Source organism: Zingiber officinale, chromosome 2A (genome assembly GCF_018446385.1).
Source record: "Zingiber officinale cultivar Zhangliang chromosome 2A, Zo_v1.1, whole genome shotgun sequence".
Classification (NCBI taxonomy): domain Eukaryota; kingdom Viridiplantae; phylum Streptophyta; class Magnoliopsida; order Zingiberales; family Zingiberaceae; genus Zingiber; species Zingiber officinale.
The window spans coordinates 251363-270563 of record NC_055988.1 but is presented as its reverse complement, the minus strand read 5'-3'; the positions used below and the strand labels follow the sequence as shown (position 1 = coordinate 270563).

The following is a 19201-nucleotide window of genomic DNA, read 5'->3' as shown; positions in this document are numbered from 1 at the left end:
TCACAGGGGTGGTGGGGGTGGTGGAAGTGGCTGCGGTGGCAGCTGAATCGGTGACAGCTCAATCAGTGGAGATGGCGGCTTTGAGGGCAACTTTGGAACCGACTTTACGGGCTTGGGGGCCTTGAAGGGCTCATTGGAGGCCGTGTGTGGTGATAGCAAGGTGGGTAGTGGAGGTGGAAGCGGCAGCTGTGGCAGCTCTGTTATCAGCAGTAACATTGGAGGCTTCGAGGCGTTGAATGGCTCTGTGATCAACGGTGCAACAGATAGCGGAAGCCAGAAGGAAGCGCAGGTCGCGGCGAGCGTCATCATCAGAACCACCACCACAAGAGTCATTGTCGAAGATGAAAATTACTAGCTGGTAGGAGAAGCTTATAAAGAAGAAGAGGAGGGGCAGTACATGTAGCCTGCGAGCCGGCGGCGTCAACCCCTATGTGACAGTTACCCTCGCAAAAAAAGACAGGGACATTATACAGATTATAAAATATGTTAGTTCTAAAATGAGGGGCTCAACAACCTCTGTCTAAACATTAATGATTAAAAAAATTATCAAAGTTCTTCCACTATATTCTTCCACAGGTAGTCCATCTCTACCACGGCTCAGTATACCTATACTGATGTTTGGTATACCGAACTATGGCATACCAACACTTGGTACACCAAAACTTCGGTATACCAAAGCATCAATAGAAAGAATTTCGATTTAGCGAACTTTAGTATACTGACACTTGATACACCAAATCTTCGGTATACTGAAGTTTTAGTATAAAGAAATCCAGTATACCAAACTTCAGTATACATAAGTTTATTAGAAGTGTCTACAGCAGAGGCATGCACACAAATCAAAATGATATCACACTCATACCAGCTAGTTGGAAAAGGAAACACCACTACCATTACCAAATCAACAAATCATAGTTCAATTCTTACCCATTGCACGTGTAAAACTGGAAAGCGTCTATCTTGATCGAGAAAAATACTCTCAGTCTCTTTATAAAACATATTGTATTAATTAATATTCCGGCATCAAAGTAGTCTTCCACCAGGAAATAAAATGCATCCATTATCAAATCTTTAGATATCACTTTTTTGGTTCAAATCACCACATCATAGAAACAATAATACCTTACAAGATCTATAATTTTCACACTCTCGGACATCTGGTCTTTCTATATAAATCCCTCGATCTATCCCTCATTATCGAACAAGAAATAGAGGCGTTGATAAGGATTTGGCGTCATACCTGGTGCGTGTAGGTGTAAGCTGGAAGACCAACGAATCTAGTCTAGTTTCCGACCTCATTTTAAAAATCAAGTGCTTTGGTCCCTCTCCTCCTCCACTCCTGCCCCCGCTCGCTGCCTTCTAGCAGAATCTTTGAGATCTTACTCGCAGGAAGGTTGAAGCATCAAAAGGCGCCACCTTGTTTTTTATTTTTTGCTTGCAGTTCTGATTCAGGAAAAAGGGAAGGCAAAAAATACCTACACTTCAAAAAACAGTTAAGTTTCCTGATCGACCAATGGTGCCAAGCACTACTACAAAAAAACTGAAGAAGAAAAGGTGTAGTAGCTCAAAATAGGTGCTTCAATACTGGAACTTACCGAAATACTCAGGCAAACAGTGGATCACTCAAGGCGGCCGCAAAGATCGATAGTAACTAGGGACATAAATGAGAGCGGAGGAGGATGAGGGTCCTGAAGGTCCAAGAAAAGATAGGCGGCGAAGGTTAATGGCAGTGAATGCAAGCAAGAAGCGGACGCATGATAAAGAGAAACTTTGCAGAAAAGATGAGATGAGAAAAATAAACGGTATTGATGCATCTATCCAAATAAAATATGCAAGAGCCCAGCAACAATGAGCTCATTTAAAGGGTTTGTTAAGCTCTAAATTAGTTGGAAATTAAGTACTACCTGATAAACACTGTCATTATCTCTGTCTGTCAAATACATAGAAATTGAATTAAAGGCTCGCGTCGCTTGAGATATAGAGATGCTGAAGGGGGGCCAAATACCACTCTTAGTGGTTTAATTAAGAAAGTGCACCTGGTTAAGTTGATTACTAATTAATACCGACCAAATTAAGTTGAAGACCCTCCCACAATGCATCTAGTAAAGGACTCTTTATACACTATATCTATCATGCATAAAACTTAAAAACATTCAATACATAAATGATTTATTAAATAATTGATATCTATGAGCATTAGTTTAGACATAGGCCATGAAGATGCATACTTGAATTAAATGGTCAAACTAAAACAATTGGATTATTTTTCTAATGAGTAATGAATGACCTCATATAATATGTATCTACTATCATGGCTCAAACATATGTATGAATCTTCCCATATCCTAGTCATAATTTCTCATCCTATAGAGGTAAGTTGTTTGCAATGATCAAACGACGATCAAACACCAACAAAAACTTGAATATTTTAATTAAAAACATTTTAATTTATATTTTCAGGTTCAATTGAAACTGAACCAAGCACAAATAGTACAACAGCCAGTCACGCAAAAGAAAACTAGAGCAATATTTATAATTGGCTTTGTAAAACTAAAAACGAAAGGACAAGCTACTAGCTTCATTCAAATAAAATATTTATAATCCTTTGAATTCACTACGTTAATTAAAATATGTGCAGATATTTTGATTATTCACACTTTGTCTTTGTCTTTGTCTTTGTCTTTTTTTTTTCTTTCTTATCTATTATTTTCTTGTATAGGATTTAATTAAAACTCACATGCTTATTAATATAGACGAAGAAAATTAAAAAGAAGCCCTTGAAGCCTCATTCAAGGTCTCTGTTCCTTGTAGAACTTAGTAAGTTCTTAGTGACTTACATATATTTTTAAAAGATCTGTGCAAGTTTTCAAGTTTATAGTTAAATATTCTACAATGGGACAGATATCATGTTTAGTGAATCATATTTGTCCCACTTTGCTGTCGACGTATCAATATACTGTCTAGCACAGTCGTTTAATAACCTTGCACAGTGCATTTTTTTTAGTTGAAAAACCTCATAATTTCATTAAACTGGACTAGATAAACAGTCCCTAACATTATTTACTAGCTAGAAAGGGATGAATTCACAGGGTTCACAAGTCACAGGTGTGGTGGGGGTGGTGGAAGCGGCTGCCGTGGCAGCTGAATTAGCGGCAGCTCAATCGGTGGCAGCTTAATCGGTGGAGACGACGGCTTTGGGGGCAACTTTGGAGCCTACTTTGCGGGATTGGGGGCCTTGAAGGGCTCATTGGAGGCCGTGAGTGGTGACTGGAAGGCGGGTGGTGGAGGTGGAAGCTGTTGGTCCCTTTGGAGGCCGGCAAGAGGGGAGGGGTGAATTGCCCTACAAGATAAAACACGAACCTTTCTCGGATATTCAACTAACTTAAAAGAACTTGTAATTAAATAAATAAAAGAGACTAAGTAAAGAAAAACAGACACCAGAGTTTTACTTGGTTTGCAATCAGGGGATTGCTAATCCAAGGAATGTAAGCGCACTATCTGATTCTCCTCTGGGCGGAGTAGCCTCTTACAGCGTTAACGCAAGAAGAAAAGTAAAGCACGGAGTTGATTACAAGTTAATTGTTGATTTCTTGGACCAAGGCTATATTTATAGCCTTGGTCGGGGCGCCCGGAAGGGTCCAGGCGCCCTGGGGGGATAAAACTTTATCCCCCAACGTTCAGATCGAGTTTGAACTCGATCTGGTCAAACGTTGGGTCCGGGCGCCCCGGACTGGTCCAGGCGCCCGGAATGGTTCCGGACGCCCAGACCAAAAGTAAACTGTTGACTTTTCTCAGTCTGGCCTCCGCTTCGGTTCAGCTCGTCTCGGTCCGGGCCTTTCGCTCCGGCTCCACTAGCTTGGGTGATCTTGGCCATCCGGAATAGGGCTCACCCGAACCCATGTTCCGGCCTTCTCCTCGAGCAGCCTTCCTTCCCGGTTTCTCGTCCCTCGATCGCATCGGTCTCTCTTCCACGGTGTACTCTTCCGCGGACACCTCGTCCCTCGGACGCACCGAGCCCGTCGGCTCTCTCCCGTGCCGTCCTTCTCGCTAGCCGCGTCTTCCGCTCGACTTCCTGTGTTCCTAAGTTCCTGCACACTTAGACACAAGGGTTAAACAACGCAGGACCTAACTTAACTTGTTTGATCACATCAAAACACCTCGGGGTTCCAACAATCTCCCCCTTTTTGATGTGAGCAACCCAAGTTAAGCTAGGGAAAAACAGATGCAATAAAAACAATTTATTTGTAGTTAAGTCCAAAGATATTTAATAAAAAAAATTTATATACCTCCCCCTAGACTTAACATTCTTCTCCCCCTTTGATCACATTAAAAATAGGGGTTCTTTAAACAAGTCTAAGGTAAAAAAAAATTTAAGTGAATTCTCATAAAACTTTCTAAGGCAATTAATTTTAAACTTAAAAATTAATTTTAAGGCAATGTTTCAAAAGAGAATATTTAGAAAAAAATTCTAAGTCAATATTCAGAATATCTTTTATCTAACTTCATAAAAGATTTCTAAGGCAATTTTCATAGGAAAATGTCTAAGACAATATTCATAGAAAAATTTCTAAGTTAATAAAAAAAATATCTAAATCAATAATTATCAGAAATTTTCTAAGTAAAAAAAATTTATTATTATTATTATTATTTTTTAAAAAAAATATTTTCTAACACAAATTGAATAACTCTTTTAAAGCATTAGGTAAATTAAATTAATACTTTTTCAATTAGTCAATTAAACTTTTCATTTCGATACTTGACTTCCAGGTCGTGGCGAGGCACTAGGCCTTCTTGGTTATTGGAGCAACAACCACTTCCTTAGACAAAGCCTCATAATGAAATTAGTCGTTTAATTTCCTTGCTGAAACTGCTAAGTCTAAATTAAACAAGTTTTTGGAACCCAGTAGAGGTTCCTACCTACAGGGTTAACCAAGTATTTCCTAGGTACATAGATTTTTGATATATTTCTAATTTGACTTTGATGAAATCTATAATACCAATTTAAACCTCTATAATTTCTAAAAGTAGAAATATTTGAACTTTTATATTTTTTCAATCTTTCTATTTCTTCTTTTAGTTTTTCATTGTGAATTTTCAATTTATCAAAATCCTCTATTAGACATGATTTTGCTAAAATTCCTTTTGTTTCCAAAATTTCATTTTTTAATTTGGCATTTTCTTTTTCTAATTTATACATGGATTTAGTCATTGCCTTAATGCCAGAGTAAAGTTGATCAGGGGGTAAGAGGCATACCTCACTTACCATGTCAGACTTAAAGCCTGAATCTCCCCCTGCTTCGCTGCCTTCATCCGAGGTCGCTCCCTCTTCATCGTTGCTCGATTCTGATATACTTTGTCCATCGTAGCTTGCCATCAGTGCTATCCCGGCCTATTCTTGAGCTTCTGATTCAGATGAAGAAGTGTCATCCCAAGTTGCTTTTAGGTTGTGTTTCTTGGGAGACTTCCTTTTGTCCTTTTTGATTTCTGGGCAGTCTTCTCTTATGTGTCCCTCCTTCTGACACTGGTAGCATCGCACCTTTCTTCCTCCTTTTTGATTCTTTTTATTCTGCATTTTAAATTTATTAGACCTAAAGAATTTTTTAAAATTTCTTACCATGTGCGCTTCTTGATCGTCTTCGGAATCTGACTCGAGTTCATCCTTCTGAGTTGTGTTCAGCGCTATAGTCTGGGTTGTATCCTTTGTCGTTCCTGCACATCTAGTTTCGTGTAATTCAAGAGTAGAAAAACATTCCTCTAATGTACTTACCTCCAGGTCCTTTGAGATGTAGTAGGCGTCGATGATTGACGTCCACTCTGGAGTTCTGGGAAAGGCGTTGAGTGCGTAGCGTAAGACGTCCCGATTTTTTACCCTTTCACCGAGGTTCTCGAGACCAGTAACTAGTTCTTTTACCTTTGCATGTAGACCGGCTACTTTCGAACCTTTCTCCAAGCGGATGTTCATTAGTTTGTTTCGGAGGATGTCCCTTCTAGCGAGCTTTGCTTCGGATGTGCCTTCGTGGAGTTCTAGAAACTTCTTCCAAAGTTCTTTAGCTGATGAGTAGCTTCCGATGCGGTTTACTTCCTGAGGCGGTAATACGCTTAGCAGGTGATGTTCCGCACGACTGTTTGCTACGAACTCATTCTGCTCTTTTTTTGTCCAATTGCTTTCTTCTTTTTCTTCACCGTTCTGATTTGTTGGAGCTACAAAACCGTATTTCATAATAAAATAAATTTCAATCTCGGTTTTTAGAAATACCTCCATACGACGCTTCCAGTCTGTGAAGTTCCCCTCGAATTTTGGTGGAACGATGCTTGGTCCGGCCATCTTTGTTGCTTCGATCGGCGGTTAGTCCTCCTGAAGCGTCCTCGCTCTGATACCACTTGTTGGTCCCTTTGGAGGCCGGCAAGAGGGGAGGGGTGAATTGCCCTACAAGATAAAACACGAACCTTTCTCGGATATTCAACTAACTTAAAAGAACTTGTAATTAAATAAATAAAAGAGACTAAGTAAAGAAAAACAGACACCAGAGTTTTACTTGGTTTGCAATCAGGGGATTGCTAATCCAAGGAATGTAAGCGCACTATCTGATTCTCCTCTGGGCGGAGTAGCCTCTTACAGCGTTGAACGTACAAGAAGAAAAGTAAAGCACACAGAAGTTGATTACAAGTTCGTCGTTCTAATTTATTGATTTGCTTCTGGACCAAGGCTATATTTATAGCCTTGGTCGGGGCGCCTGGAAGGGTTCCAGGCACCCTGGGGGGATAAAACTTTATCCCCCAACGTTCAGATCGAGTTTGACTCGATCTGGTCAAAAACCTCATTCCGGGCGCCCCGGATGGTTCCGGGCGCCCCGGACCCCAAAAGTCAACTCTAGTTGACTTTTTCCGTCTGGTCGCTCCGCTTCGGTTCAGCTCGTCTCGGTCCGGGTCTTCTGTTCCGGCTCCACTAGCATGGGTGATCTCGGCCATCCGGAATAGGGCTCACCCGAACCCATGTTCCGGCCTTCTCCTCGAGCAGCCTTCCTTCCCGGTTTCTCGTCCCTCGAACGCCACGCACGTTCTTCTCGTCCACCGGTGTACTCTTCCGCGGACACCTCGTCCCTCGGACGCACCGAGCCCGTCGGCTCTCTCCCGTGCCGTCCTTCTCGCTAGCCGCGTCTTCCGCTCGACTTCCTGTGTTCCTAAGTTCCTGCACACTTAGACACAAGGGTTAAACAACGCAGGACCTAACTTAACTTGTTTGATCACATCAAAACACCTCGGGGTTCCAACAGAAGCGGCGGTTGAGGCAGCTCTGTGATCGGCGGTGACTTTGGAAACTTCGAGGCGTCGAATGGCTCTGTGATCGGCGGTGGAGCAGAGAGCGGAAGCCAGAAGGAAGCGCAGGTCGCGGCGAGCGTCTTCATCAGAACCACCATCACAAGAGCCATTGTCGAAGATGAAGATTACTAGCTAGTGGGAGGAGCTTATAAAGAAGAAGAGGAGGGGCAGTACATGTAGCCTGCGAGCCGGCGCCGACAATCCCCTTGTGAATGTTTACCCTCTCAAAAAATTACAAGGACATTATCCAGATGATAAAATCTGTTAGCTCTAAAAGAGGGGCTGAACAGCCTCTATCTAAACATTAATGATTAAAAAAATATCAAAGTTCTTCCACTATCTTCTTCCACGGATAGTCCACATCTACCACCACTCAGTATATCTATATTGAAGTTTGGTATACCGAACTTTGGTATACCCACACTTGGTACACCAAAATTTCGATATACCTAAGTTTGGTATACCAATATAAAGAATTTCAATTTAGCGAACTTTAGTATACCGACACTTGATACACCAAATCTTCGGGATACCGATGTTTTAGTATAAAGAAATTCGGTATACCAAACTTCAGTATACGTAAGTTTATTAGAAGTGCCTACAGCAGAGGCATGCACACAAATCAAAATGATATCACACTTATACCAGCTAATTGGAAAAGGAAACACCAATACCATCACCAAATCAACAAATCACAGTTTAATTCTTACCCATTGCACGTGAAAAACAGGAAAGCGTCAATGTTGATAGAGAAAAGTACTCTCAGTCTCTTTATAAAACATATTGTATTAATTAATATTCTAGCATCAAAGTAGTCTTCCACCAGGAAATAAAATGCATCCATTATAAAATCTTTAGATATCACTTTTTTGGTTCAAATTTTCACATCATAAAAACAATAATACCATACAAGATCTCAAAATTTCACACTCTCGGACATCTGGTCTTTCTATATAAATCCCTCGATCTATCCCTCAGTATCGAACAAGAAATAGAGGCGTTGATAAGGATTTGGCGTCATACCTGGTACGAGTAGGTGTAAGCTGGAAGACCACCGAATCTAGTCTAGTTTCCAACCTCATTTTAAAACTCACATGCTTATTAATATAGATGAAGAAAATTATAAAGAAGCCCTTGAAGCCTCATTCAAGGTCTCTGTTCCTCGTAGAACTTAGTAAGTTCTTAGTGACTTGCATATATTTTTAAAAGGTCTGTGCAAGTTTTCAAGTTTATAGTTAAATATTCTACAATGGGACAGATATCATGTTTAGTGAATCATATTTGTCCCACTTTGCCGTTGACGTATCAATATATTGTCTAGCACAATCATTTAATAACCTTGCACAATGCATTTTTTTAGTTGAAAAACCTGATAATTTCATTAAACTGGACTTGATTAATAGACCCTAACATTATTTACTAGCTAGAAAGGAATGAATTCACAGGGTTCTCAGGTCACAGGGGTGGTGGGGGTGGTGGGGGTGGTGGAAGCGGCTACGGTGGCAGCTGAATTGGTGGTAGCTCAATCGGTGGAGACGGCGACTTTGGGGGCAACTTTGGAGACTACTTTGCGAGATTGGGGGCCTTGAAGGGCTCATTGGAGGTTGTGAGTGGTGACAGCAAGGTGGGTGGTGGAGGTGGAAGCGGCAGTTGTGGCAGCTCTGTAATTGGCGGTGACTTTGGAGGCTTCGAGGCATCGAATGGCTCTGTGATCGGTGGTGGGGCAGAGAGCGGAAGCCAGAAGGAAGCGCAGGTCGCGACAATCTTCATCATCAGAACCACCATCACTAGAGTCATTGTCGAAGATGAAGATTATTAGTTGGTGGGAGGAGCTTATAAAGAAGAAGAGGAGGGGCAGTACATGTAGCCTACGAGCCAGCACCGACAACCCCCTTCTGAACAGTTACCCTCGCAAAAAAAGACAAGGACATTATTTAGATGATAAAATCTGTTAGTTCTAAAAGAGGGGCTCAACAGCCTCTATCTAAACATTAATGATTAAAAAAATATCAAAGCTCTTCCACTATCTTCTTCCACAGGTAGTCCACCTCTACCACCTCTCAGTATACCTATACTAAAGTTCGGTATACCGAACTTTAGTATACCAACACTTGGTACACCAAAACATTGGTATACCAAAGTTTGAATATAAAGAATTTCGATTTAGCGAAGTTTAGTATACCGACACTTGATACACCAAATCTTCAGTATACCGGAGTTTTAGCATAGAGAAATTCGGTATACCAAACGTCAGTATACGTAAGTTTATTAGAAGTGTCTATAGCAGAGGCATGCACACAAATCAAAATGATATTACACTTATACCAGCTAGTTGGAAAAGGAAACACCACTACCATCACCAAATCAAAAAAATCGCAGTTCAATTCTTAACCATTGCACATGAAAATAGGAAAGCTTCAATCTTGATCGAGAAGAGTACTCTCAGTCTCTTTATGAAACATATTGTATTAAGTAATTCCGACATCAAAGTAGTCTTCCACCAGAAAATAAAATGCATCCATTATCAAATCTTTAGATATCACTTTTTTGGTTCAAATCTCCACATCATAGAAACAATAATACCTTACAAGATCTCAAATTTTCACTAGTTTCATTCAAATAAAATATTTATAATCCCTTGAATTCACTACGTTAATTAAAATATGTGCAGATATTTTGATTATTCACACTTTGTCGTTGTCTTTCTCTCTTTTTTTCTTTCTTTTCTTTTATTTTCTAGTATATGATTTAATTAAAACTCACATGCTTATTAATTAAGATGAAGAAAATTATAAAGAAGCCCTTGAAGCCTCATTCAAGGTTTCTGTTCCTCATAGAACTTAGTAAGTTCTTAGTGACTTACATATATTTTTAAAAGATCTGTTCAAGTTTTTAAGTTTATAGTTAAATATTCTACATTGGGACAGATATCATGTTTAGTGAATCATATTTGTCCCACTTTGCTGTCGACGTATCAATATACTGTCTAGCACAGTCGTTTAATAACCTTGCACAGTGCATTTATTTTAGTTGAAAACCTCTTAATTTCATTAAACTAGACTAGATAAACATCATCCCTATCATTATTTACTAGCTAGAAAGGGATGAATTCACAAGGTTCACAGGTCACAGGTCACAGGGGTGGTGGGGTTGGTGGAAGCGGCTGCGGTGGCTGCTGAATCGGCAGCAGCTCAATCGGTGGAGACGACAGCATTGGGGGCAACTTTGGAGCCGACTTTGAGGGCTTGAGGGACTTGAAGGGCTCATTGGAGGCCGTGAGTGGTGATTGCAAGGTGAGTGGTGGAGGTGGAAGCGACAGCTGTGGCAGTTCTGTGATCGGCGGTGACTTTGGAGGCTTCGAGGCGTCGAATGGCTCTGTGATCGGCGGTGGGGCAGAGAGCGGAAGCCAGAAGGAAGTGCAGGTAGCGGCGAGCATCATCATCAGAACCACCACCACAAGAGTCATTGTCGAAGATGAAGATTACTAGCTGGTGGGAGGAGCGTATAAAGAAGAGGACGGACAGTACATGTAGCCTGCGAGCCGGCGCCGACAACCCCCATGTGAACAGTTACCCTCGCAAAAAAGACAGAGACATTATACAAATGATCAAATCTGTTAGTTCTAAAATGAGGGGCTCAATAGCCTCTGTCTAAACATTAATGATTAAAAAACAATATCAAAGTTCTTCCACTATCTTCCTCCAGAGGTAGTCCACCTCTTCTACAACTGAGTATACCTATACTAAAGTTTGGTATACCAACACTTGGAACACCAAAACTTCGGTATACCAAAGTTTGGTATACCAATATAAAGAATTTCAATTTAGCGAACTTTAGTATACCGACACTTGATACACCAAATCTTCGGTATACGAAAGTTTTAGTATAAAGAAATTTGGTATACCAAACTTCTGTATACGTAAGTTTATTAGAAGTGTCTATAGCAGAGGCATGCACACAAATCAAAATGAAATCACACTCATACCAGCTAGTTGGAAAAGGAAACACCACTACCATCACCAATCAATAAATCATAGTTCAATTCTTACCCATTGCACGTGTAAAACTGGAAAGTGTCTATCTTGATCGAGAAAAATACTCTCAGTCTCTTTATAAAACATATTGTATTAATTAATATTCCGGCATCAAAGTAGTCTTCCACCAGGAAATAAAATGCATCCATTATCAAATCTTTAGATATCACTTTTTTGGTTCAAATCTCCACATCATAGAAACAATAATACCTTACAAGATCTCAAATTTTCACACTCTCGGACATCTGGTCTTTCTATATAAATCCCTCGATCTATCCCTCATTATCGAACAAGAAATAGAGGCGTTGATAAGGATTTGGCGTCATACCTGGTGCGTGTAGGTGTAAGCTGGAAGACCAACGAATCTAGTCTAGTTTCCGACCTCATTTTAAAAATCATGTGCTTTGGTCCCTCTCCTCCTCCACTCCCGCCCCCGCTCGCTGCCTTCTAGCAGAATCTATGAGATCTTACTCGTAGGAAGGTTGCAGCATCAAAAGGCGCCTCCTTGTTTTTTATTTTTTGCTTGTAGTGCTGATTCAGGAAAAAGGGAAGGCAAAAAATACCAACACTTCCAAAAATAGTTAAGTTTCCAGATCGATCAATGGTGCCAAGCACTACTACAAAAAAACTGAAGAAGAAAAGGCATAGTAGCTCAAAATAGGTGCAAACAACGGATCACTCAAGGCGGCCGCAAAGATCGATAGTAACTAGGGACATAAATGAGAGAGGAGGAGGATGAGGGTCCTGAAGGTCCAAGAAAAGATAGGCGGCGAAGATTAATGGCAGTGAATGCAAGTAAGAAGCGGACGCATGATAAAGAGAAACTTTGCAGAGAAGACGAGATGAGAAAAATAAACGGTATTGATGCATCTATCCAAATAAAATATGCAAGAGCCCAACAACAATGAGCTAATTTAAAGGGTTTGTTAAACACTAAATTAGTTGGAAATTAATTACTGCCTGATAAACACTGTCATTATCTCTGCCTGTCAAATACATATAAATTGGATTAAAGGCTCGCGTCGCTTGAGATAGAGAGATGCTGAAGCACGGCCAAATACCACTCTTAGTGGTTTAATTTAGAAAGTGCACCTGGTTAAGTTGATTACTAATTAATACCGACCAAATTTAGCTGAAGACCCTCCCCACAATGCATCTAGTAAAGGACTCTTTATACACTATATCTATCAAGCATAAAACTTAAAAACATTCAATACATAAATGATTTATTAAATAATTGATATCTTTGAGCATTTGTTTAAACATAGGCCTGGAAGATGCATACTTGAATTAAATGGTCAAACTAAAACAATTGGATTATTTTTTCTAATGAGTAATGAATGACCTCATATAATATGTGTCTACTGTCATGGCTCAAACATATGTATGAATCTTCCCATATCCTAGTCATAATTTCTCATCCTATAGAGGTAAGTTGTTTGCAATGATCAACCGACGATCAAACACCAACAAAAACTTGAATATTTTAAATAAAAACATTTTAATTTATATTTTCAGGTTCAATTGAAACTGAACCCGGCACAACTAGTACCACAGTCATTCATACAGAAGAAAACTAGAGTAATATTTATAATTGGCCTTGTAAAACTAAAAACGAAATGACAAGCTACTAGCTTCATTCAAATAAAATAGTTATAATCCCTTGAATTCACTACGTTAATTAAAATATGTGCAGATATTTTGATTATTCACACTTTGTCTTTGTCTTTGTCTTTTTTTTACTTTTATTTTCTTGTATAGGATTTAATTAAAACTCACATGCTTCTTAATATAGATGAAGAAAATTATAAAGAAGCGCTTGAAGCCTCATCCAAGGTCTCTGTTCCTCGTAGAACTTAGTAAGTTCTTAGTGACTTACATCTATTTTTAAAAGATCTGTGCAAGTTTTTCAAGTTTAAAGTTAAATATTCTACAATGGGACAGATATCATGTTTATTGATTCATATTTGTTCCACTTTGCTGTCGACGTATCAATATACTGTCTAGCATAGTCGTTTAATAACCTTGCACAATGCATTTTTTTTAGTTGAAAAACCTCATAATTTCATTAAACTGGACTAGATAAACATCATCCCTAACATTATTTACTAGCTATAAAGGGATGAATTCACAGGGTTCACAGGTCACAGGTCACAGGGGTGGTGGGGATGGTGGAAGCGGCTGCGGTGGCAGCTAAATTGGCGGTAGCACAATTGGTGGAGACGGTGGCTTTGGGGGCAACTTTGGAGCCGACTTTGCAAGCTTGGTGGCCTTGAATGGCTCTTTAGAGGCCGGAGTGGTGACATCTGTTGGTGCGGTTAGCACTAACAATTTAACTCAGGTTTTGATGAATGACAAATAGGTTAAGTTAGGTTTATTGTTGATCTAACACTCTGATCGAGTGTGCAGGATAAGTCCAGACAGGTCGACGGGCTGATCGGATGTCTGGCAAGAAGTCCAGCTAGGTCGACGGGCTGACCGGATGGCTGGCGAGAAGTCCAAGCGGGTCGACGGGCTGACCAGACGCTTGGCAAGAAGTCCAGCTAGGTCAACGGGCTGACCGGATAGCTGGCGAGAAGTCCAAACGGGTCGAAGGGCTGACCGGACGTCTGGCAGGTAAGTAAGGTAAGTCACTGGAGGGGAGTGATTGCGAGGACGCGTTCCCGGGAAGGGAACATTAGGCGTCGATCCGGCTTAGATCCATTTCGGATATCTAAGTCGAGATCGTGACTAGATTCCGGTCTCGGAAAGGCGGAATCTAAATCATACTTTTTCTGTTAATTCATTGTGCTAACAATCTGTTGCAGGGTATATTTTGCCTTGGACTAACCTTGTTTTGCAGGAGAAGGAATCTCTGGAAAAAGGTGGTCCGGGCGCCCGGAGGGGATCCGGGCGCTCTGAGATCCGAGCGCCCGGAAGGGATCCGGGCGCCCGGAGGCAAGTTTTATCCTCTGCGTCGCCTCGCCACGTGGAGCATCCTGACTGGACTCGCCACGTCGCACCAGTGCACCCAGAAGGGATCCAGGCGCCCGGAGCAGCATATAAAAGAAGCCCCAGGGGTGGAGCTTCAAAGACGCATCTCTCAGAATTCCCAGATTGCTTTGCTGCTCTGTGCTCCAGCGACGCTAACAAAGCTCCGACAACGCGCCCTTGCTCTTTAAGTTTTCTTTTTCTGTCGGTACAGCTTTGTGCTTTGTTTCATTAGCATTTCTTGTACTCTGTTTGTAATCACATTCGAATTGCTAGTGATTGCCCAATGAAAGTGGTCAAGGACCACGGGCCTTCGAGTAGGAGTCGTCATAGGCTCCGAACGAAGTAAAATCAATTGTGTTCATTTACTTTTCCGCTGCATACTTTTACACTCGAGTTTTCGAATCGATATTCACCCCCCCCTCTATCGAATGATCACGGTCCTACAAGTGGTATCAGAGCAGGTACCGCTCTGATTTGGTGCAACCACCAATCAGACAGGGGGTGAAAAATTAATTTTTTTTCGGTTTTCAGTTTTACGTTTAATTTCAAACTGGTATTATTACCTGCTTTGAATTTTTTTTTTCGTTGCAATTAAAACTAAATTGGTGCAACACCAATTTAGATACTTATATTAGTTTTCTTCTTCCGCACTACTAATCCAAGACCAAGTCTTGGGATTTTTGTTTTTCTTTTCTTTCTTCTGTGCGCAGGACTAAAATGTCTCAGACAAAAGGATTCAGCACAGTACGACCTCCACTCTTCAACGGGGACGATTTTCCGTACTGGAAGAAGCGCATGGAGGTTTACCTCAAAATAGACTTCGACCAGTGGATGAGCGTTACGAGACCCTATAAAATTCCAGCGGACAACTCCGGGAATATACTGGATCCTGAAGACTGGACAGTAGATTTGAAGAAAAAGGCGTCAACAGAAAATAAAGCGATCAACACTCTACAGTGCGGATTAACAAGAGAAGAACTGAACAGAGTCGGTCCACACAAAAACGCTAAAGAGCTGTGGGACAAATTGATCGAGTTGCACGAGGGAATGAGCGACACCAAGGTAACAAAACGAGACCTGCTTTTAAATAAAATTCTTAATATAAAAATGCAGGAAGGTGAAACGGCGAATCAGCTCCACGCGAGGATCAAGGACATCCTCAACGGGCTTCATGCGATAGGCCACCAGATGGAAAATAGAGACTTAATAAGGTACGCATTAAATGCTTTTCCACGTAATAGTTTGTGGGCATCAATCGTAGATGCCTACAAAATTTCTAAAAATCTTTCTAAGTTAAAATTAGATGAGCTTTTCTGTGAATTAGAATTACATGAACAAACTAATGCTGGAGCCGAGAAGGGTATAACTTTATTTGCAGGTTCCTCCAAAGAAAAGAAGAGCAAGCCTGAATATGAAGAAGATTCCGACCAAGACTCCGAAGACGAAGAACACCTGGTGAACTTGGTAAGAAAAATGTTCACCAGGAGAAAAAGGAGCTTCAGCAAAAAGGACCTTCAAAAAATCAGTTCTCCCTCAGAACAAAAGAACGTGACTTGCTTCGGCTGCAATAAAAAGGGACACTACAAGAACGAATGCCCAAAACTGAAGTTCGACAAACCGAAGCCAACCAAAAAGAAGGCCCTCAAAGTAACGTGGGACGACTCCTTGGACGAATCGGAGGAAGAAAAGCAGAAACATCAGAGCCACCTCGCACTGATGGCCCGCGAAGCTGAAACAGAAGACGAGTCGGAACATGAAGACAGGTCTGAACCCGAAACAAGCCACGAGTCCGTACTCGTTTCCGAAGGCCCGAATGAGGTATATTTTAATTTAAACAAAAAAATTTTTAGAATCATTTCTTGTTTAAATAGTAAATTAATTAAAATAGAAAATGAAAACAAATCACTTCTTGAGGAAAATCAAAACCTCAAGGAACAAATCAAAAATTCAAATCCAACTCAAGATCTAACACTTGAGGAGGAGAATTTATCATTAAAAAATGATATTAACAATTTAAAAGAAATGCTAGAAAAATTTACAACAAGATCAAAAAAATCTTGACTTAATCCTGAACAATCAAAAAGCATGTTATAATAAAACTGGACTCGGATACAAGTCGAACTCAAATAAAACTTTTAAGTCATTAATAACTCAATACAAATCAACAAATCAAGCTTGGGTTTCAAAAGCGTGTCTGACCACGCAAGTAGGACTTAATCAATATTATATACCTAAAGAAAAAGTATATTATATAAACTCGATTAAACCAAATAAAAAACCAAAATACAAACCTAAATCAAAAAATTCAAAATTTAAAACTCAACAAAATATAAACTATCACCAAGTTAATTATAACTATAAAAGAAACAGACACAAACCTAAAACGAAAATTTAAATTAAAGGTCAATAATTCAGGGGGAGGCTCCAGAATAGCTGGCAGGGTAATTAGGATTAGTTAAAAAGAGACCAAGTTTAACTTGAATCATGGTACTGGTGAAGTTTTTGGATGATAGTACGTTAGGGAAGCTTGGGCATCGCATGTCTAGAAAGATATGGTTTCGATCTGGTGCATTTGGCCAAGTGGAACTGACCGAAGCTACCCTTAAATGAATCCTAACCAGTTAGACCAAGATTTAGTACTAAGCTCCGTGGATAGGACTATTCGGAAAACCTCGAAAGTTGGTTACTACTAATGACGCCCATGTGACTCACCAAGCTTAGAAGTTTATCCGAAGATTGCCTATTTGTGGAGACCAAAGCTAAATCTGAATCTAACACAAGTTAAACCAAAACTCCATAATTAAAAATCCAATTTCATCTCACAAAATCATAGGATTCCCTGATTGATAATATAGATCGGGTGAGATGAATAAGGCTTAAATTTGTTTAATTAAAATTAATTTTGAAATTTTAATTTTAACACTTAAAAATTAATTTCAATTTTAAACTTATAAATTAATTTCAAAATTTTAATTTTAAACTTAAAAATTAATTTCAAAATTTTAATTTTAAACTTAAAAATTAATTTCAAAATTTTATTTTTAAACTTAAAAATTTATTTCAAAATTTTAATTTTAAACTTAAAAATGAATTTCAAAATTTTAAACTTAAAAATTAATTTCAAAATTTTAACTTTAAACTTAAAAATTAATTTCAAAATTTTAATTTTAAACTTAAAAATTAATTTCAAAATTTTAATTTTAAACTTAAAAATTAATTTCAAATTTTTTTTTTAAACTTAAAAATAAATTTCAAAATTTTAAATTTAAACTTAAAAGTTAATTTCAAAATTTTAATTTTAAAACTTAAAAATTAATTTCAAAATTTTAATTTTAAAAAATTAAAAATTAATTTAAAAATTTTAATTTTAAACTTAAAAATTAATTTCAAAATTTTAATTTTAAAACTTAAAAATTAATTTCAAAATTTTAATTTTAAACTTAAAAATTAATTTCAATATTTTAATTTTAAACTTAAAAATTAGTTTCAAAATTTTAATTTTAAACTTAAAAATTAATTTCAATATTTTAATTTTAAAACTTAAAAATTAATTTCAAAATTTTAATTTTAAACTTAAAAATAAATTTCAAAATTTTAATTTTAAACTTAAAAATAAATTTCAAAATTTTAATTTTAAAACTTAAAATTAATTTCAAAATTTTAATTTTAAAACTTAAAATTAATTTCAAAATTTTAATTTTAAAACTTAAAATTAATTTCAAAATTTTAATTTTAAAACTTAAAATTAATTTCAAAATTTTAATTTTAAACTTAAAATTAATTTCAAAATTTTAATTTTAAACTTAAAATTAATTTCATAATTTTAATTTTAAAACTTAAAAATTAATTTCAAAATTTTAATTTTAAACTTAAAAATTAATTTCAAAATTTTAAACTTAAAAATTAATTTCAAAATTTTAAACTTAAAAATTAATTTCAAAATTTTAATTTTAAACTTAAAAATTAATTTCAAAACTTTAATTTTAAACTTCAATTAATTTCAAAATTTTAATTTTAAACTTAAAAATTAATTTCAAAATTTTAATTTTAAACTTAAAAATTAATTTCAAAATTTTAAACTTAAAAATTAATTTCAAAATTTTAACTTTAAACTTAAAAATTAATTTCAAAATTTTAATTTTAAACTTAAAAATTAATTTCAAAATTTTAATTTTAAACCTAAAAATTAATTTCAAAATTTTAATTTTAAACCTAAGAATTAATTTCAAAATTTTAATTTTTAAACTTAAAAATTAATTTCAAAATTTTAATTTTAAACTTAAAAATTAATTTCAAATTTTTAATTTTAAACTTAAAAATTAATTTCAAAATTTGAAACTTAAAAAATCATTTTCAAAATTTTAATTTTAAAAAACTTAAAAATTAAGTTTTAATACCAAGGGCGGGCGCCCCTGGTATTCACTTCCGGGGCGCCCGGGAGGGAATCCGGGCGGCCCACCTAAAATCAACTCCGGGCGCCCGGAATGGCTCCAGGCGCCCGGAGCTCCCTATAAATAAGGGGCAGCGGGCGCCCCCAACCCTTGCCCCACAAAATCTTCATTTTTGCCAAGGTTCACTCCAAACCTCAGTGCGAGAGTATTTTAAATCAAATTTTTCTTGCGGTGAAGACGCTGCTGCGATTCAACCGAGGTCGTCAGATCTATATTTGTCGATGGCTCCTCGGTAAAACTTCTTCCCCTATCTGAAAATTTATTAGAATTTGTCTTCTCATTTTTCTTCTTAGAATATCTTTTTTATATACAGTAGAAAACGAACAAATACTGGTGCTGGACCCTCTAATGCTAGCACTGACCCTAGGTTTCCCACAGATGAACTAAGGATTAAGTTTGAGTCAACCGTTTATAAGGCCATTA

General features: G+C 37.9%; 2 protein-coding genes across 2 annotated transcripts; both read right to left on the bottom strand.

The window, feature by feature from the left end:
• LOC122040348 (leucine-rich repeat extensin-like protein 3) lies at nt 1-333 on the bottom strand. Its single transcript, XM_042599669.1, has one exon. The coding sequence runs from the start codon at nt 331-333 to the stop codon at nt 1-3; it is 333 nt and encodes a 110-aa protein (XP_042455603.1).
• A 10120-nt stretch (nt 334-10453) lies between these two features.
• On the bottom strand, nt 10454-10786 carry LOC122040347 (proline-rich receptor-like protein kinase PERK9). The gene has a single exon (XM_042599668.1). It carries the CDS (start codon nt 10784-10786, stop codon nt 10454-10456), a length of 333 nt encoding a protein of 110 aa, XP_042455602.1.
• Nucleotides 10787-19201: the final 8415 nt, after the last annotated feature.